Raw genomic sequence first — 18445 nt, forward strand, 5'->3', positions numbered from 1 at the left:
CACATGCATACATGACTACTGGAAAATCCATATCCTTGACTAGACGGACCTTTGTTGACAAAGTAATGTCTCTGCTTTTTAATATGCTGTCTAGGTTGGTCATAACTTTCCTTCCAAGGAGTAAGCGTCTTTTAATTTCATGGCTGCATCACCATCTGCAGTGATTTAGGGTCAGAGCAAAGGCTAGTTACCCCCTTTATCTCACGTGGATGGAAGAGCTATCCAAGTGACCTCTGTATTGCTGGGCTGTTGGCAGTATGTCCTTGGTAATTAAAAAGGGTCTGCTTTGAAATGTATACTGGGAGTTGAAGAGAGCGCACAGATTTGTCTCTGCCTCTAGATATCTGGTTTCCTATTCATTACTAGTTTTTCATAACTTGAGTAAAATCTCAAATAAGGCTGGAACTAGAGTAGTGAGGACATAGAATTAAAGGAGACACTTTAGGGTCGTGCAAGATCTTAACACTAAGTTTTTCTTCTTATCTGCTAGATGATGAAAAAGTTTGGCCTTATTTTATAATTTATTTAGGCTGTACTGGGTCTTCATTGCTGCATAGATGGCAAGCAGGGGGTTACTCTTTAGTTGCTGTGCCTGGGCTTCTCATCGATGTGGCCTCTCCTTGCCAAGCACAGGCTCTAGGGCACATGGACTCAGTAGTTGTGGTTCCCAGGCTCTAGAGCACAGGCTTAATAGTTGTGGCTCATGGGCTCAGTTGCTTCTGGGCATATAGATCTTCCCTGATCAGAGATCCAAGTCCTGTCCCGCTGAGCCACCAGGGAAATCCTTGGCCTTAAGATAAAGTACACTCATGTACAGAGTATGGCCAGGAGGGAGGGCTTAGAATGAGAAAGAAAACGTTAGTGTCACCCTGGTCAATTTGTATTAAATTCCCTTGGAATAAGTGGAATTCACATGCCCGTTCTTCGCAGATTCTTGATGCAGAGAAAAGATCGCGCAGGATGTTGTGAGTTCAAAGCAAGGGGTACTTCTCAGGTTTGTTTTTCCCGCTCCTACTACGCTGGCTTCTGAGTCTGGGGCTCTGTCTCTTCAGGTTGAATTATCTTAGCTGCCGTCCTGGATCACTTCCCTACGACCCCGCCACGGCCCTGTTGCTCCAAAGTTGTATTTGGGGCCAGCGGGGCGCGCCGGAACGCTGCTGTCCTTGGACCCTGCGCCGGCGGCAGCAGGCCTCACGGCGAAGAGTGCGAGCGTTGGTCGTTGCGCAGACGCCGGGAGAGCATGACTGACGACGCGACCAGGACCTTGGGGAAAGGTGAGTCCTCTTGACAGTTGTCCGCGGGCTGGGGGTGCCGGCTGGCTGGATATTGGCTCTGGAGAAGCTGTTGCTGGTCCTTGGCTCGCAGACCAGCGCGGCAGCGAGGAGGATCGCGGTTCCTCCGCCAAAAAGCCACGTGCGAAAAAAAAAAAGTGTCTTCTCTGGGACCCGGGAGGAGGAGGACCGCGGTCCTCGTGGGGTCCTGGGAAGGCGAGTGAGCCCCTCTCCACAGAGGGCTAACCCGCCTCCCCGTCTCCCCCTCCACCCGCAGGGAGCATCCCCCCAGGGCCGGTCCCTGAAGGCGTAATCCGCCTCTACAGCATGAGGTTCTGTCCCTACGCGCACAGGACGCGCCTGGTCCTCCGGGCCAAAGGCATCAGGTGAGCGGCGGGAGGCCCCATAGGCGCTCGGGAAAGTTCACCATCTAGGGCGCCCCGCTTAGCTGTCACAGGCTGTCTGTCACTTTCTTCTGAGACGAAGTCAATAAACGGTTAGCAGAGGGCAGGTGGGTTCTTGAGTGGGCCATCCTGAAACGCAGAATGAGGTCTCTGCAGGAAACTGTTAGGACCACTCGGAGCAAACTGAATGATGGCTCTGGTGAGCTGGGTTTCTTCCCTAAAGTTTGTGAAAGAGAGGACCGCGGAGGCTACCGAGGCCTTCTCTGACAGCTCTATGAAATGCAGCCCAGACCCCACCCCAGGTATATTCAGGTCAGTTCTATTCCCCTTATTGCACTAACAACGTTTCCTTACTTACCTGTTTTTCCTCCACACTCCCCAGCCTCACTTCCATTGCCCCTCCACACACTTTCACACACACTGTCTGTCTGTCTGTCTCTCTCTCTTTTGCACACACACAAATGTATGTTCCTGAAGGCAGGGACTTTGTCTTTCTTATTCATGGGCTAGAAGAGAACCTGGCCAATAATAGGCACTTAAAACTATTTTTTGAATGAATGAGCAAATAGTTCCAAACAAAGAAGCAGAAAGGACTGCTATCAAGACGTTTCCCACACACCTGAAAAATGGGTGCACACTGGTCATAGAAGTAATTTTGCAAGACTAGCTCCTGCAAAGGAGGTCTGGATTTTGAAGGCAGAGCAACTTTACTGGAATGGGGAGGCTGCATGGAGCCAGCTCAAAGCTAAAGTGTTACTCAAGCCTCCAATGTGTATCATTAGGGGATGACTTCAGAGTTTTGTGCTATAGAGATGCAGAGACTATTGCAGAGACTTTAAAAAAAGAAAAAATTATGTAATTCTGCTCTGTGGATTGTCTATGGCTTTCTCCCAGGTTATTCCCTCTTGCTCAATCCTAGTTGGCCCAAAGGTTACTTTTTAAAAAAAGAAAAATAACAATAGATTGATGTTTTACCCACAGTGATGAAGTGGCAGCTTGAGAATTGATAGAAGTCTTTCTTTAGGGCAGAGTTTCTCACCCTTGGCGATGCTGACATTTGGGGCAGATGATTCTTGGCCTTGTGTGTTTGGTGAGGAGGAGGAGCTATCCTGTGTGTTGTTGGATATCTTGCAGCGTCCCTGGCCTCTGCCCATTAGATGCCAGTAGAATCCCCCTCCCTCCAGTTGTGGTGAACAAAAAAATGTCTCCAGATATCAGATTTGTACTTTCAGACTTTAAAATGTACTAAAATCTGTGGTGCCGTGGTTAAGCTTGTGAGCTCTGAGTCAGACTGCCTGGCCTTCCATCTTGGCTCTGCTACTTCCTGGTGGGGAATATTGGGCAAGAGTTGGAACCATAAGGAGCCTTATTTCTCAGAAGGGATGTATTAAATGATTTCTTTGCCTTCCCTTGTTTGCACCTCATCATGATTCCCTAGTTTATCTCATGGGAATCATGGAGAGCGAATGGGATAAGGCATAGAAAACAGCAAACACATCCTACTGTTGAAAAGAAGAATGATGTTGTTATGTACTTTTCTTTGCACAAACCTCAATTTAAAAAACTTATTGCAAATTTTAATTTTATAGATTGATTGTTTCTGCTTTCAAGATGAGTGTCTGGGGATTTCCCTGGCAATCCAATGGTTAAGACTCTGTACTTGCACTGCATGGGCACAGGTTTGATCTCTGGTCTAGAAACTAAGATCTCACATGGCGGGGAGAAAAAAAGATGAGTGTCTGCCTAATCCTCTCATTTTTGTTCTGTCCTGTTTTCCCTTTGCTTTATAAGACATGAAGTTATCAACATTAACCTGAGAAACAAGCCTGAATGGTACTTTACAAAGCATCCTTTTGGCCAAATTCCTGTCCTGGAGAACAGCAAATGTCAACTGATCTATGAATCTGTCATCGCTTGTGAGTACCTGGATGATGCTTACCCTGGAAGGAAGCTGTACCCATATGACCCTTATGAGCGAGCTCGCCAAAAGATGTTATTGGAGCTATTCTATAAGGTATATCCATTAAAAAATAAACAAAACACTTAACACTCTATTTTACTTTATATGTCTTTCTCAACCTCCAATCCATCTTAAAAGTCAAATCATGGGTGAAATTGATTTGTTTTAATATCTGTGTGTGCCTTAGGAGGATAACTGGTGTGGAATTATAGTAAAGCTGTGACCTCTGATATTAAAGGTTAAAGTCTTTGCCAATAGGTACTTTTCCAGTGGAACGAGCAGTCTCAAGAGTTATGATTATGGCATAGTTATGATTGTGTAACTTGAGAGAAGGAATATTGAACGAGTGGAAAACTGGTGATACTTTGAAGGAGCTATTTCCAAGGTCTCAGGTGAAAAAAATATCAGGGTGTGAAAACAGTAATGCACAGAAGGAGATTGCCCTTTATGGGGAACAAAAGGGCCAACTGCCCAGGAAATGTGAAGAAGAGAGAAAAGGGGACAGCTGTTGATATTGGGAGAGAATGTGATGGAGAAATTTTATGATAGCTTTTTTTTAAAGAAACAAAAATGACTCAATGATATTAGTGACTGATGTCTACTGAGCACTAGTGATGTGCCAAGCACTGTTCTAACTATTTTATAAAGGTTAACCTCTTTAATCCCCATCACTGCCCTCATCAGGTCCCACCCTTTAAGGTGGATACTATTCTTGTGTCCTTTCTTCAGATGAGAACACTGAGGCTTAAAGAAGGAAAATGTCCCACCTAAGATTGTACAGTATGGAAATAGCTGAACAAGTAAGGCGTACCAGAGAGCCCCCTTTAAAGCACCTTGTTTAGCTGTGACAAGTGGATTCCTGAAACCACAGAGATCGCCGTCAGGTGGCACTGTGGACAGAGTGACAGAGCTCTGGCTGCATTGTCAGGCAGAGCAGGAGCACGGAGTGCCCTCAGACTTCTCTGCTCAGAACCTGTGTCCTCCGATCAGGTCCCACATTTGACCAAGGAGTGTCTGGTAGCATTGAGATGCGGGAGAGACTGCGCTGATCTGAAGCTGGCCCTGCGTCAGGAGTTCTGCAACCTGGAAGAGGTAAAAATGGGGCCCTCTCCTGGCCAGATGTGGAGGATAAAGTGATGCGGGTCCACACCCTGGTCACCCCGATGCCCTCCACTTTCACAGGCTTATATACTTTTCGTGTCAGACTTTGATAAGTTCAACTACTAGTCATCTGACTTGTGGATACTTGCACTCCCCTAACCTCCTCTGGCGGAGAAGGCAATGGCACCCTACTCCAGTACTCTTGCCTGGAATATCCCATGGATGGAGGAGCCTGGTAGGCTGCAGTCCATGGGGTCGCTAAGAGTCAGACATGACTGAGCGACTTCACTTTCACTTTTCACTTTCATGCATTGGAGAAGGAAATGGCAACCCACTCCAGTGTTCTTGCCTGGAGAATCCCAGGGACGGGGGAGCCTGGTGGGCTGCCGTCTATGGGGTCGCACGGAGTTGGACATGACTGAAGCGACTTAGCAGCAGCCGCAGCAGCAGCCTTCTCTGGAATTTTTCTTGAAAATCTGCCAAGGGGTAAGGGAGGGCGTGTGATGAACTTGTTCCTTTCCCAGAATCACCACATTCCTGACCTGTCTCTGCACGGATTCTGTAGCTTCTGCTTCTGAGTCCAAGGTCAATATTGGTTAGGGATTGTGTTTGGCTTCTAGTATTGATTTAAAAAATTATAAGGATTTATTCTTTCACACACATACACACAAACCTAGAGGTACAGTAGTATAGGGCCGTTTTGATGGCTCCTTTATGAAGTTACCAGGGACTGAGGTTTTTTTTTCTCTTCCTGTTCTGTCATTTTTCAGTGTGAGGCTTACATCCTCAAAATAACAAAATAGCTGCTGGAACTTCAGCTATCACATCCAAGTTCCAGGTTATAGAAAGGACAACAGAAAGGAAAAAACTGGCAAAAAGCCATACTCTAAAGGCTTTGCTAGAAGTTCTGTCCAATGATTACTTAAATTTCATTGACTAGAACTTAGTCATCAAGTTATAAGTGTCTGCAGGGGAAGTTGGGAAATTTAATCTCTTAGCTGGGACCACTTTGCATAAAATCAGAGTTCTATAATTAAGAAAGAAGGGGGAAAATCTTCCCTGGTAGTCCAGGGGCTAAAATTCCATCTTCCCAATACAGAGAGTTCAGGTTCTATCCCTGGTCAGGGAACTAGATCCCACATGCCACAGCTAAAAATATCTCACATGCCACAACCAAGACCTGAGCAGCCAAAGAAATAAACGTTAAAAAAAAAAAGAAGAAGGGAGAAGTGTCTATGGGTAATCAAAGAGCAATCTTTGTTATCAGATCCTCCAAGTATCTAGCAGTAATAGGGCTACTTACCCTGCACCTCTCTTATAGTCTGGAAGGTGGTCCTTTGACGTCCTTTGTCTTTGTTCTAGAAACTGATAAATTCCCCTATGGGTGGGCTGTAATTCTTTGGCAGCCAGGGAACGCTATTTTTATCCCCTTAAAAGAAGGCTGATTACTAATATTCTTCCATCTGACCTTTGTGAAGTGGAAGCTGTTAAATTTATTTACAGTTACAGCTGCCTGTCTCGGATGTATATAGTTTTAGCATTTATGGATTCAGCATTATGTGTAAGAAATGTCAGCCTTTGGTCCTGAGAACTCAGACTGCGGTCTTAAGTTTGAGGAGGCAAGTAGGATGAGGTAGAAAGAGTCTTGGCTCGTAGGCTTGGCTTTATAGGATTCCAGAATCTTCATCAAGGTTCTGGACCTCTCTGTGCTTTCGTTTCCACATTCATAGAACGAAAGGGTATTTTAAAAGGTGTATTCACAAGTTTTGCAGAGGGACGGCCCAGTGAGAGGAGGTCTGCTGGTGGTTTTAGCGCCTGCTTCAGCCAGACCAGCCCCGCTTTCAACACTGTGTTTAACAAAACATCTAATAAGCTTGAATTTGAAAAGGGAGGGGGACCTTGCTTTCAAAAAGAAGTTTGATAGCTCTTGCCCATAGAGAATTTTTATGGTCTTTATTTTCAAAGATTAACTGAACTGACTTTATCATGTCTGGTTACCTTCTTACAAGTTAAATGCTGGGCCAGGGAAAGGAGCCCTGAAACAAAATCTTTTAAATTCAAAGATAATTGAAAACATATGTTGACCTATCTCCTTCCTACTCTGCAATTGAATGATGGATGAACTTTGAAAATTACAGATTGCTAAGTAAATGTATAATATTACAATGGAGGCGCAGTTCCTTAGTTTGGGTTCTTCCAGGGAAGTGAACCTGTATTTTTGTGCTGGGCATGATGCTGAAGTTGCTTTGCATACTCCTCTTATTTAATCTTGCCAATGACCCTCTCAGATGTAATAAGTAGCATCAGTGAAATTCTGGCTAGTTAAGGGCTGCTGCTGCTGCTACTGCTAAGTCGCTTCAGTCGTGTCCGACTCTAGCCAGGCTAATTAAGGATCTGTGAGTATGCAGTATTGTTCCAGATTTGAGTTGTTTTTTTGTCCCATAGAATGTTAGTAGGAATTATAAGTACAACATAGGTAATATCAGAATCTGAAAGATGCCCGCTGGGCTTGAATTATTTGATACATTCCTCTTGATACCAGTGTATTGACTCTAGGAGATTCTAGTGAAATTGAAACTTGTCAGAATAATTCTAATAGAAATGTTTTCTCTCTGTTAATAGAGTTGATGTGTACAATTTTTTCTCCATGGTTTTGTACAATCAGGATTTTCTGTGAGTTGAAAATATCTTAAATATCTATGGATTGTCTTGAGTGATAAGCAACTCAAGAGACCAGTGTATAATATTCCATGTTATCTGCAAGCAAACAGGTCAGTTTAAGTTGGCAACCTTATACTCTAACGTTTTCTTCTTTTTAAATAAATGCCGTTTGACTTTTATATTTTTCGTTCAAGCAAGTATCATCAAAATTGAAGGTTTATTTGTGCTTGTTATATAACCTCATTTTTCCTTGTTATTTTTATACTTCTTTGAGATACATTTTTTTGTTGTTCAGTTGCTTAGTCATGTCCGACTCTTTGTGACCCCATGGACTGTAGAAGCTGTCCTTCACTATCTCCCTGAGTTTGCTCAAACTCATGTCCATTAAGTCAGTGATGCCATCCAACCATCTCATTCTCTGTCACCCTCTTCTCTTCCTGCCTTCAGTCTTTCCCAGCATCAGGGTCTTTTCCAATGAGTTGGCTCTTCGCATCAGGTGGCCAAAGTATTGGAGCTTTGGCACCATCCTTCCAATGAATGAATATTCAGGGTTGATTTCTTTTAAGATTGACTGGTTTTATTTCCTTGCTGTCTAAGGGACTTTCAAGAGTCTTCTCCAGCACCACAGTTCTAAAGCATCAATTCTTCAGTGCTCAGCCTTCTTTATGTTCCAACTCACATCCGTACATGACTACTGGAAAAACCATAGCTTTGACTATATGGACCTTCGTCACCAAAGTGATGTCTCTGCTTTTTAATATGCTATCTAGGTTCGTCATAGCGTTTCTTCCAAGGAGCAAACATCTTTTAAGTTCATGGCTGCAGTCACCGTCCACAGTGATTTCGGGCCCAAGAAAATAAAGTCTGTCACTGTTTCCATTTTTCCCCCATCTATTTGCCATGAAGTTATGGGACTGGATGCCATGATCTTAGTGTTTTGAATGCTGAATTTTAAACCAGCTTTTCTACTCTCTTTTTGCACTTTTATCAAGAGGCTCTTTAGTTCCTCTTCACTTTCTGCCATTATGGTGCTGTTATCATCTGCATATCTGAGGTTATATCAGTTCAGTTCAGTTCAGTCGCTCAGTCGTGTCCGACTCTTTGCGACCCCATGAATAGCAGCACACCAGGCCTCCCTGTCCATCACCATCTCCCGGAGTTCACTCAGACTCACGTCCATCAAGTCCATGATGCCATCCAGCCATCTCATCCCCGATCGTCCCCTTCTCCTCCTGCGCCCAATCCCTCCCAGCATCAGAGTCTTTTCCAATGAGTCAACTCTTCGCATGAGGTGGCCAAAGTACTGGAGTTTCAGCTTTAGCGTCAGTCCTTCCAAAGAAATCCCAGGGTTGATCTCCTTCAGAATGGAGTAGTTGGATCTCCTTGCAGTCCAAGGGACTCTCAAGAGTCTTCTCCAACACCACAGTTTAAAAGCATCAATTCTTTGGCGCTCAGCCTTCTTCACAGTCCAACTCTCACATCCATACATGACCACTGGAAAAACCATAGCCTTGACTAGATGGACCTTAGTCGGCAAAGTAATGTCTCTGCTTTTGAATATACTGTCTAGGTTGGTCATAAGTTTTCTTCCAAGGAGTAAGCGTCTTTTAATTTCATGGTTGCGATCACCATCTGCAGTGATTTTGGAGCCCCCAAAAATAAAGTCTGACACTCTTTCCACTGTTTCGCCATCTATTTCCCATGAAGTGATGGGACCGGATGCCATGATCTTCGTTTTCTGAATGTTGAGCTTTAGGCCAACTTTTTCACTCTCCTCTTTCACTTTCATCAAGAGGCTTTTTAGCTCCTCTTCACTTTCTGCCATAAGGGTGGTGTCATCTGCATATCTGAGGTTATTGATATTTCTCCCGGCAATCTTGATTCCAGCTTGTGTTTCTTCCAGTCCAGCGTTTCTCATGATGTACTCTGCATAGAAGTTAAATAAGCAGGGTGACAATATACAGCCTTGACGTACTCCTTTTCCTATTTGGAACCAGTCTGTTGTTCCATGTCCAGTTCTAACTGTTGCTTCCTGACCTGCATACAGATTTTTCAAGAGGCAGGTTAGGTGGTCTGGTATTCCCATCTCTTTCAGAATTTTCCACAGTTTATTGTGATATGCACACATGTAAATAAACGCCTAGAAAAATGTCTGGAGAGACTCAAATCAGACTCCTGCTGGTGCCTACTACTGGAAGGGGATTAGCCTGGGGGTGGGAAAGAAAAGTGGTTAAGAGCAAGGATAGGAAAAAAAAAAAAAGAGCAAGGATAGGAAGGGAGAGCCTTTGCTTTCTATACTGCTTTCTATGTTTGAATTTTTGTTTAATAATGAGAATTTTTTCTCTATTAATGTGTAATTATTAAAGATGGAAAAAAATCACTTTTCATTCTGCATAATTTGCCATATGCATAAGCCAGAGTTATGTGTCCAGCACACTCATTAGGGTTATTTAGATTATTTCAGTTGCTTATCATTATTAATGATGCCTCCCAGAAACAGCAGCTCTTTTGCATAAAAAGCCCTTTCTCTGTTTTAAAATATGTCCTTAGGCCAGACTTCCAGGAACAGAATTACAGGATCAAAGGGTATGACCATTTTAGAAGCTAGAGTGGAATGTTGCTAAATTGCTTCCCCCAAGACTTGTGCTGTATACCCCCTACCCTCCGAGAGTGTCGAAAATGCCCTTTGAACCAATCCCTTTTCACTGTTGAGGGATTTCATTTAAAAAGATACTTGCCTGTCTTGAGAAACGGTAGTTTCTCATAGTTGCTTTAATGTATATTTCTTTGATTGATAGTGAGGTGGTATATTTTCCCCAAAGTATTCCATTTCTTTGTATTTTATTCGTGAAAATGGTCTGCTACCCATCTGTTTGTCAAGATCTTCCTGATTTTCCATGTTAATTTTTTTAAGAGTTCTTTATATGTAAAGGATATTGGCCTGTTTTTAAGATACATTGTTTTGTTTTAACTTTTTGTCCTTTTTGTACATATAGAAATTTAACATTAAAAACATTGTGTGATCTTTCCTGCTGTGATTTCTTCCACTGCTTTTGTACATAGGAAATCCTTTCCCCCTTCAGAAATTTGATAATATGCTTTTATATTTTCACCTACCACCCATCACTTTAAAGATATTTGACTTGTCAAGCCTTGTCCCACTAACTTTCCCCCACTATTATCTTACAGTATATATTTCAACAAAAAGAATTAAACCTATGAAAGGGATTCCAGGATAGAATTTTCAGAGTGGTCCTTTGATTACCTGCCAAATGTTGACAGGTTGCATTCTGAATCTTCACAGGAAACTCCTGGTTCTAAGTGGTGACCAGCAGAAGGGGCGTGTTTAGCACAGACCCTGCTTCTCAGGCTTCTTTCCAGAGAAGTGGGTTTTATGTATACTCTAAGTTTGTTCTATATCCTTGGTTTGTTTTAAAGGGAATCCGTTAATCTTCATTAGCTCAGCCTCAGTTATTGAATGTCAGTGGAGCAGACACCTGAAATTTGAAATCTTGAGAATCTTCCCTTATCTTGTATGAACTCAAAAGATATCTGCCCTGGAGTGGATTGAGTATTTCTGCTTCTGGTTAGGGTCTGCATTGCTGATGTAACAGCAGGTGGCTTTGTGTATTTTATAGGAGGGGACTGGTTCTGCTTCATAAGAACCGTTTCCTTCGAGAAAAACCGCTTCCTTCCTCCTCCAGCCAGGCCAGAGCCAGCATGTCCTGGTTAGAGCCAGGAGACTTCTCTGTGTGCAGGGCAGGTGGTCTTAACCAAGTGCAGTTATTGACGCTGCACTTGAGCGCCCGAGACTGTAGACTGAAGAGTCTTAGGATGTCTGGTTGGAGGAAGTCTGGGCTTCTCTTTATAATCTTGTCCCTCACAAAAAATTTTGCAGATTTCTTTTCCTCCTTGGTGAACCTCCTAGCTGGAGAGCCTTGGCCAGTGCGCTTCACCACGATGGCCACGAGGGGGAGCCCAGCGCGCTTCTTCCTTCTACGTGCGCGCTAGCGGGAACCTCTTTTTGTCCGCCTGGGGGAGCCCAAGAGGCCTTCGAGGCAGATAAGCGGCCCTTCCAGGGTTCAAGTTCAGGGGTGTAAACAGCGTACTCACGTGTTACCAGCCAGTCTCTCCCTCTTCATTTGCATGCTCATCCTTTTTTCTGAGTCACATCCAGAAGCAAGAGAAGGATCTGTAGTCATTTTTCAGTGAACTGAAGAACAGAGAATTTTTAAAAAGCGTTTTCTACTATTCCAGAACGTCAAATGGCTTTTTCCTAAAATAGCTCACGTCTTAATCTGAATGCAAGATGTGTTAATACATTAAGGAAATCCCAGGGCTTGAAGCTGGAGGTTCAGTTTCTTCCCCAGGCTATGTGTGGCCTTCTGGGAATGCCTAGGGCCTTGGTGGAAAGTATCTTCTCTAAGAAGATACTGCCATCTTGAAGGGCAGTACTTCTGAGAATGAGAGAGTCCATTGTGAGAAAAGTTATTCAACATTAAGAATGACCAGTATCACTATATGTGGCAGGTGGGTGACAGAAATACCGCAAAACAGAGGTTTTTTTTTTTTTTTTTTTTCCAAGATGTTGGCTATTAACATAGCCACTGCTCAGTGGGTGGAGGCAAAGCTGCAGCTTCCTGTTCTGATGACAGAACATTTAGGAAAGATAAGACATAGGAAATTAAGACTGTCATATTATTTTACTTCTGACTGTCCTAAATTTGTCAAGATGTGGGAGTTGGACCATAAAGAAGACTGAGTGCCAAAGAATTGATGCTTTATTACTGTGGTGCTGAAGACTCTTGAGAGTCCCAGGACATAAAACCAGTTAATCCTAAAGGAAATCAGCCCTGAATATCCATTGGAAGGACTGATGCTGAAGCTGAAGCTCCAATACTTTGGCCACCTGATGCAAAGAGCCGACTCATTGGAAAAGACTCTGATGCTGGGAAAGATTGAGGGCAGGTGGAGCAGGTGGCAAGAGGATGAGATGGTTGGGTGGCATCATCGACTCAGCAGACATGAGTTTGAGCAAGCTCCAGGAGATAGTGAAGGACAGGGAAGCCTGGCGTGCTGCATCCATGGAGTCGCAAACAGCTGGGCACGACTGAGGGACTGAACAACAACAAAAGGGACTTGGTTTAAACTGAGAACACAGAAGAACTGTTTTGAGTCAAGTTTCCTGAAGACTGTCTTATCCATGGAATGAGAGAGGAAGGAGAGAATTTTGAAAAGCTCTTTTGCCGTGATTGTATCTCACCTCTCCGTCAGTTAGTTGCCTGACTGAGAGAGATTGAGAGAGAGGAAGATTGCGCGGCGGGGGTCGGGGGAGTCCTCACAGAGGGACTCTCAAAGCTGGGCCAGTCCTTGGCAGAAGGAAAGAGGGTTTCAGAGTTTGCTGATTCTGAGCTTGTTGCTGATACTTAAGGAACAGACAGAGAATTCACAAGCGACTTGGGAAAGCCTCTGTGATTACAGTCCTCACACATACATATTGAAGTTGACACAGGGTTCACACTAGTCCGGGACTTAGGAGAATGGTGTCTTTGTCTTAGCTCTGGCACTGACCAGAGAGCCCTCTTACTTCCCTGGGACGGAATTTCCTTCTCTCTAAGCAAGGGTGTCTTCCACACAGGAGACAAGAATCAGCTCCCTAGCATGCTTTCCTCTCTGCTTGAACTGCCAGGAAACTCGAGTCAAATTCAAAGCTTTATTTATTAAGGAACTCTGCAGGAGCCTTGGCTTGATATCTTGAGACCATTTTCCTTCCTTATTTTGACCTTATGTTCTAACTTTTATTTTTCCCTTTCTTAGCATGTTGTGATTTTTCATATTTAATATTTTAGTGGACACATTTTTATACACTGAACCTCCAATCCTTTGTCTAGTGAGCATGGTATAAATAAATGGAAAAATGAAAGGGGTAGTTATACTAGATGAATCCAGGGGCCCTTCCAGTACGGAAGTTTTGTGATTCTCAGGGAGTAAGTCATTTTACATGTCTGGAATGTCTCAGGTTTGCGGAGAAGGGAGCTCTCCTACTGAAGGTTCTAAAGATGGTAATGAGCTTCCAAAGAGGCCTGACCAGGATGTGCCCCTGGGTCACTGTGATGTGTCTGTAGAGAAGCTGGCACTTTGGTTTATAGGAAGACTGCTTTTCTACTGGGATGTTTAGACTTGCTTTGTATGAAATCTGGTGGAGAAATGCCTGTTTGAGGCAGGGCTCAAGAATCTGCAGCTGTATCAATAACTCCAAGGAATTTTGATGTCACGCTTGGATTTAAGAAAGTCTGAGGGAATGTGTAAATGTATCACAGGGGCAGGGGAGAGGCTGGTGGAAGACATCAGTTTCATCCATATACTTGTCTTGACTTTTTATTGTAATGAATACCTTGATAAAGGTTGAATTACATTATGAATGGTTTCTTTCTTAAGACTCACTGTTTTTTTTTTTTTTTTTTTTTACTACACTGCATGGGCATGCAGGATCTTAAGTTCCCTGACCAGGGATTGAACCCATGCCCCTTACAGTGGAAGCGTAGAATCTAACCACTGGACAGCCAGGGAAGTCCCTATGAGTGTTTACACGGCTGAGGGTAGTTTTACAAAGATATTCCTAAAAAACAGAGGACAGACTTCCTTGATAAATAGAAGTGAGACAGTTTGGATGGTTCCTAATGTCTGAATGAATAAGCATACCATTCTGTTAAAAATTAATTGCATCTATATGATGATATGTATTCAAAGACATACTCTTACTTTGAGTAAATGAAAGGTTTTAAAATGTACTAAATAAACATCAATTACTAAGCAGTTATTCATTTTCAAAATATCTCATCACCTTAACAAAAGACTTATCATGGGTTCTAATAAATGCCCATATATGGTCTGTTTTGATAAGGACTTTCTCAAGAGCATCTCTGCTCTGTAAAGGAGAAGAGTTATACAAAAGTTCCAGAGTCAGTGGGTTTAGATTCAGTTCAGATTTGTGCCATGAAGGCCCATAATAAGCTGGACATATACGTTTCAAAGCCAGTGATAAATGTTTGGGTAATTATTATCTGATCCTGAACATAAAGAACGTAGGAATTCGTGAAAACTGCTGCTGCTGCTGCTAAGTCACTTCAGTCATGTCTGACTCTGTGCGACCCCAAAGATGGCTGGATGGTTCCTTTTCCTTGTAAATCAGGTCTTACTACATGCGATCGAAAATAGCCTCTTTTAAATTTTCATTGCCCAGGCTCTGCCATTTTAGTACCATCGTCTTCAAACAAAATGATGCCACCTAATATTATTTCAGATTAGTCAGGGGAACTCCCCTATGCCATCCTGGGAGATAATGAAGACGTAGACTTTAGGGTACCAAGATTTGCTTTCTCTTCTGAGAAGGGTGGTGGCCAAGGATTTACTTCCTGTAGATGTAACCTCTGGAGGTCTCTCTGATTTTTCATCAAGAGAGCTCACATTTATTGGTGCATGATTCCATCATTCCTTACTGTAACCTCTAAGGTGGGCAGTAACATTACCACCATTATACCAAATGAGAGCATGAGGCTTGGAGGAGAAGGTGAGTAAATTGTCTGGGTTTCATGTTGAATGAGAGGCGGAACCCAGGAGAGGACCAGATCTGCCAGCCCCAGAGTTCATTCTTAACTCCACCCCTAGACCTCCTCATAGAAGCAACAAGCTGGACTGAAGGATGAAGAATCAAGCCTGAGAGACAGGAAGTTTGAAATCTAGGTCAAGGACGTGTGCTCAGTTGCTCAGTCGTGTCCAGCTCTTAGTGGCCCATGGACTGCAGCGCTCCAGGCTTCTCTGTCCATAGAGTTTTCCAGGCAGGAATACTGGAGTGGGTTGCCATTCCCTACTCCAGGGGATATTCCTGACTCAGGGATCGAAACTACGTCTCTTTCGTCTCCTGCATTGGCAGGTGGATTCTTTACCACTAGCACCACCTGGGAAGCCCAGATAAAGGATATAGGAATCTAGATAAAGGATATAGGAATCTAGATAAAGGATATAGGAATCTAGATAAAGGATATAGGAATCTAGATAAAGGATATAGGAATCTAGATCTTTTGCTACAGGAAAGTATTTAATTGATTTATGTCAGTCAAAGAGAGTCTTTTGTTTGACTTAACTAGATAATTGGCATCATACTTTTCTCAATGGGAAGAACTGGCCCAACAATAACCTCTGCTAAATACTATTGCTTTTTAAATTTTCAAGTACCTCCCCATCCCCCACTCCCCCGCCACCACTGTCTTTGGTTAGCTCTCCGTCAAGAGTTTGTTTTCTTGATGGTTCATCTGTCTGTGTTGATTTGTCCCGTTTGGAAATGAGAACTTTTGTTTTAATGTAAAAATTTGATAATGTTGAGTGACCAACACATATGAAGTTCAAAAAGCTCAAATAAAAAAGGAAAACATGATAGAAAGATAGTATTGGGATTTGAGAGAGCCCATCAGATAGCCCTGCTCTTCCTTGCCTTGGTTTTGAATTGGCTGAAAAATAAGGCTAAAGAGGAAGACATGTGGAGACTATGGTTTCCCCTTTATTACAGATAAACTGGATCCTGGAGAATGGGGGGCACGACCACAAAAAGTGAGGTTCCTTATGTGGCCCCTCCCTCCCAGTAATGCGCAGTGGTGGTCAGAGGCAGGGACCCCTCTCTAGGGGCTGAGCCCTAGAAAGCTTAGAACAGGGAGTAGCCTGTTCTAGGCTGAGAGAGGCAGGGCTGTTCTTCCAAATCCTCCCATCAGATGAGCCACTGGGGTACTCCAGTGTTGAAAGGAGGGCAGGGGTAAGTGTGGCCTGGAGAACAGATCCTAAAGGAGATGGAAGAAACCTCAGAAAAAGGGAAGAAGCATTCACCTAACCAAATGGAAGACAACGCCAAGCCTTGGGTCTCCTTCTTTGGGAATTAATTTGATTATTTGTATTTAGTGCCTATAAATACATTAGCAGATGGGTTAATTAACTTGCTTTTGCTCTGTTTAAACTTTCAGATTCTTGGCTATCAGAACACCGTCTTCTTTGGCGGAGATTGTATATCCATGATTGATTACCTCTTTTGGCCCTGGTTTGAGCGGCTGGATGTATATGGAATAGCCGAGTAAGACATTAAGCTGTATGGTCATAGATTCCTAGGGTCACACTGGTAGCAGTGCTTCAGATGATCTCTGTGCCATCTGTCCACCTCTGGACATGCTTCTCGTGAATGTGGAATGTAGAGCTTTAAACGGTGTGCCTCCTTGCTCAAAATGCACCTGTGCTCTTGTGGCACTAACTGCAGACACACACTTCATCCATGTTGCTGCTGCTAAGACTGCACCCAAAAGCCTCCCTAGTGTTTCAGAGCCGCCGGCTGTCCTGCCCAGCATCCAGCATAGCCAGTGGTGAGTGCAGAAGCAGGTGGACGGCCTCAGTCACAGGGTTTCGGTGGCTTGTCTGCAGCTCCATCGGTGGCCCTCTACCTGGCCCAGGCGTGTCGCCCTGTGGACCTCACATCCCTTACAGGGCGCCTTAGTTACTGGAGGAATCTTTCCCCAGATAGGCATACCCTTAAAAAACAAATGATTTTTGAAGTCATATATGCTTGATACTAGAGAAACAAAATGGCCGGCCACACACCACACGGGTGTAGGGATGCTTCAAGTAGAAGAAATTGCCCTGGAGGCCAGGGAGACCACACAGGGGCCCCGCACAGACACGTGCTTTGTTCCCACGACACTCACGGGAGAACGTGAACTTGTGCTGGCTCTGCTCTCACACCAGCCGGTCACATGGGTGGGTGCTGGACCATTCTGGTGTTGGGGAATGCAGTCCCGCCGAGGTGGAACTGCGTCTGGACTTTTATAATGCACACGCTTGAGTTTACCCAGGATTCATCTTATGAGCTCCTCACTTGGGGCAGGTCAGATGTCACAGACTTGGATATTTTAAACCATGTCAGAACATAAACCTCGCCAAAACCTGTCTCCTCTGGGGACAGAGCTTGAACCACACATTAGGAACCCTCTCCTCCTGGATTTTCCATTAACAAGTTTACTGTCTGGGCAGGTCGCTACAGATCCGAGACCTACACGTCCTGATCAGTCCCTGAAAGGGCCCAGTCAGCTCCGTTATTTCAAGGTTTCATAATTGTTTTACTCATTTCTTTAAAAATGTGTTCTTGCAAACTTTTTTTTTTTTCAATTTTCCAAAAGTACAATCTGAGAATAACTGAAGAATGTGTCTTTTTGTTGGTAAACAGTGAAAAACAGATACCTTATTTCCCCAGAGCACTCAGTCCACAAGTATTTTAACTGCAGGGTTAAAAATAACAACTTTGATGATTCTAAAGACACACAGCCATTTCAAGTCAGATTTTCCTCTAGTAAGTGACTGTGCTCAGTTGATAGGAAGGTAACTAAGATAGCTCTGTTGCCCCAATAAACTCATCTCTTGTAGCTTGTAGTCTAAAAAGTGACTTGCATCCCCCTTCACCTGCAGACCGGCTAACGCTTCTCTCCTGTCCTGCAGCTGTGTGAACCACACCCCTGCGCTCCGGCTCTGGATTGCAGCCATGAAGCAGGATCCCACAGTCTGTTCTCTTCTCACAGATAAGAACACCTTCCTGGGCTTCTTGAATCTCTATTTTCAGAACAACCCCGGTGCCTTTGACTACGGGCTAAGTTGCTGAGCCTTGCAGTCCACCCCTTCACCACCCAGAATTCCCAAGCCTGTCTTGATTCTGCACTTCTTTTGGTGGGGCAGTCAGTCTCTCTTCATTTTCTTTAAGGTTTCAAATAAACATGGAGACAGAATCATTTCTGATAATCATTTTATGACTCCTCTAGCCTGTAGCATCTAGTGATTCTCTAGAAATCTCAGTGTTAATGTCCAGAGATGTTTAGGGAGACCGTGTGCCTCCCAGCTTGATGACCTTTGCCCCAGTTTGACCTCCAGGTTATTGGTGCTGATGCTGATGCTGAGGTTCAAGGCCGCTGCCCCATCACTGATGCTGTCACTACAGATTGGTGCCCTGCATATCTTCCTGGTGA

The 18445-nt window shown here is 43.9% G+C and overlaps 1 protein-coding gene across 1 annotated transcript; it reads left to right on the plus strand.

Moving 5' to 3' along the window:
* The first annotated feature begins 1240 nt into the window (after positions 1-1240).
* GSTO2 (glutathione S-transferase omega 2) lies at positions 1241-18105 on the plus strand. Its single transcript, XM_052660981.1, has 6 exons — positions 1241-1274; positions 1549-1657; positions 3467-3689; positions 4626-4727; positions 16409-16515; positions 17925-18105. Exons 1-6 carry the CDS (start codon positions 1241-1243, stop codon positions 18082-18084), a joined length of 735 nt encoding a protein of 244 aa, XP_052516941.1. The 3' UTR covers positions 18085-18105.
* Positions 18106-18445: the final 340 nt, after the last annotated feature.

Source organism: Budorcas taxicolor, chromosome 23 (assembly GCF_023091745.1).
Source record: "Budorcas taxicolor isolate Tak-1 chromosome 23, Takin1.1, whole genome shotgun sequence".
NCBI classification, from domain to species: Eukaryota; Metazoa; Chordata; class Mammalia; order Artiodactyla; family Bovidae; genus Budorcas; species Budorcas taxicolor.

Coding starts and splice junctions, on each gene's coding strand:
- GSTO2 (XM_052660981.1), top strand. CDS start 1,241: ATGACTGACGACGCGACCAGGACCTTGGGGAAAG. Junction 4,728..16,408: donor AGTTCTGCAACCTGGAAGAG/GTAAAAATGGGG, acceptor TTAAACTTTCAG/ATTCTTGGCTATCAGAACAC. Junction 16,516..17,924: donor GATGTATATGGAATAGCCGA/GTAAGACATTAA, acceptor CCTGTCCTGCAG/CTGTGTGAACCACACCCCTG.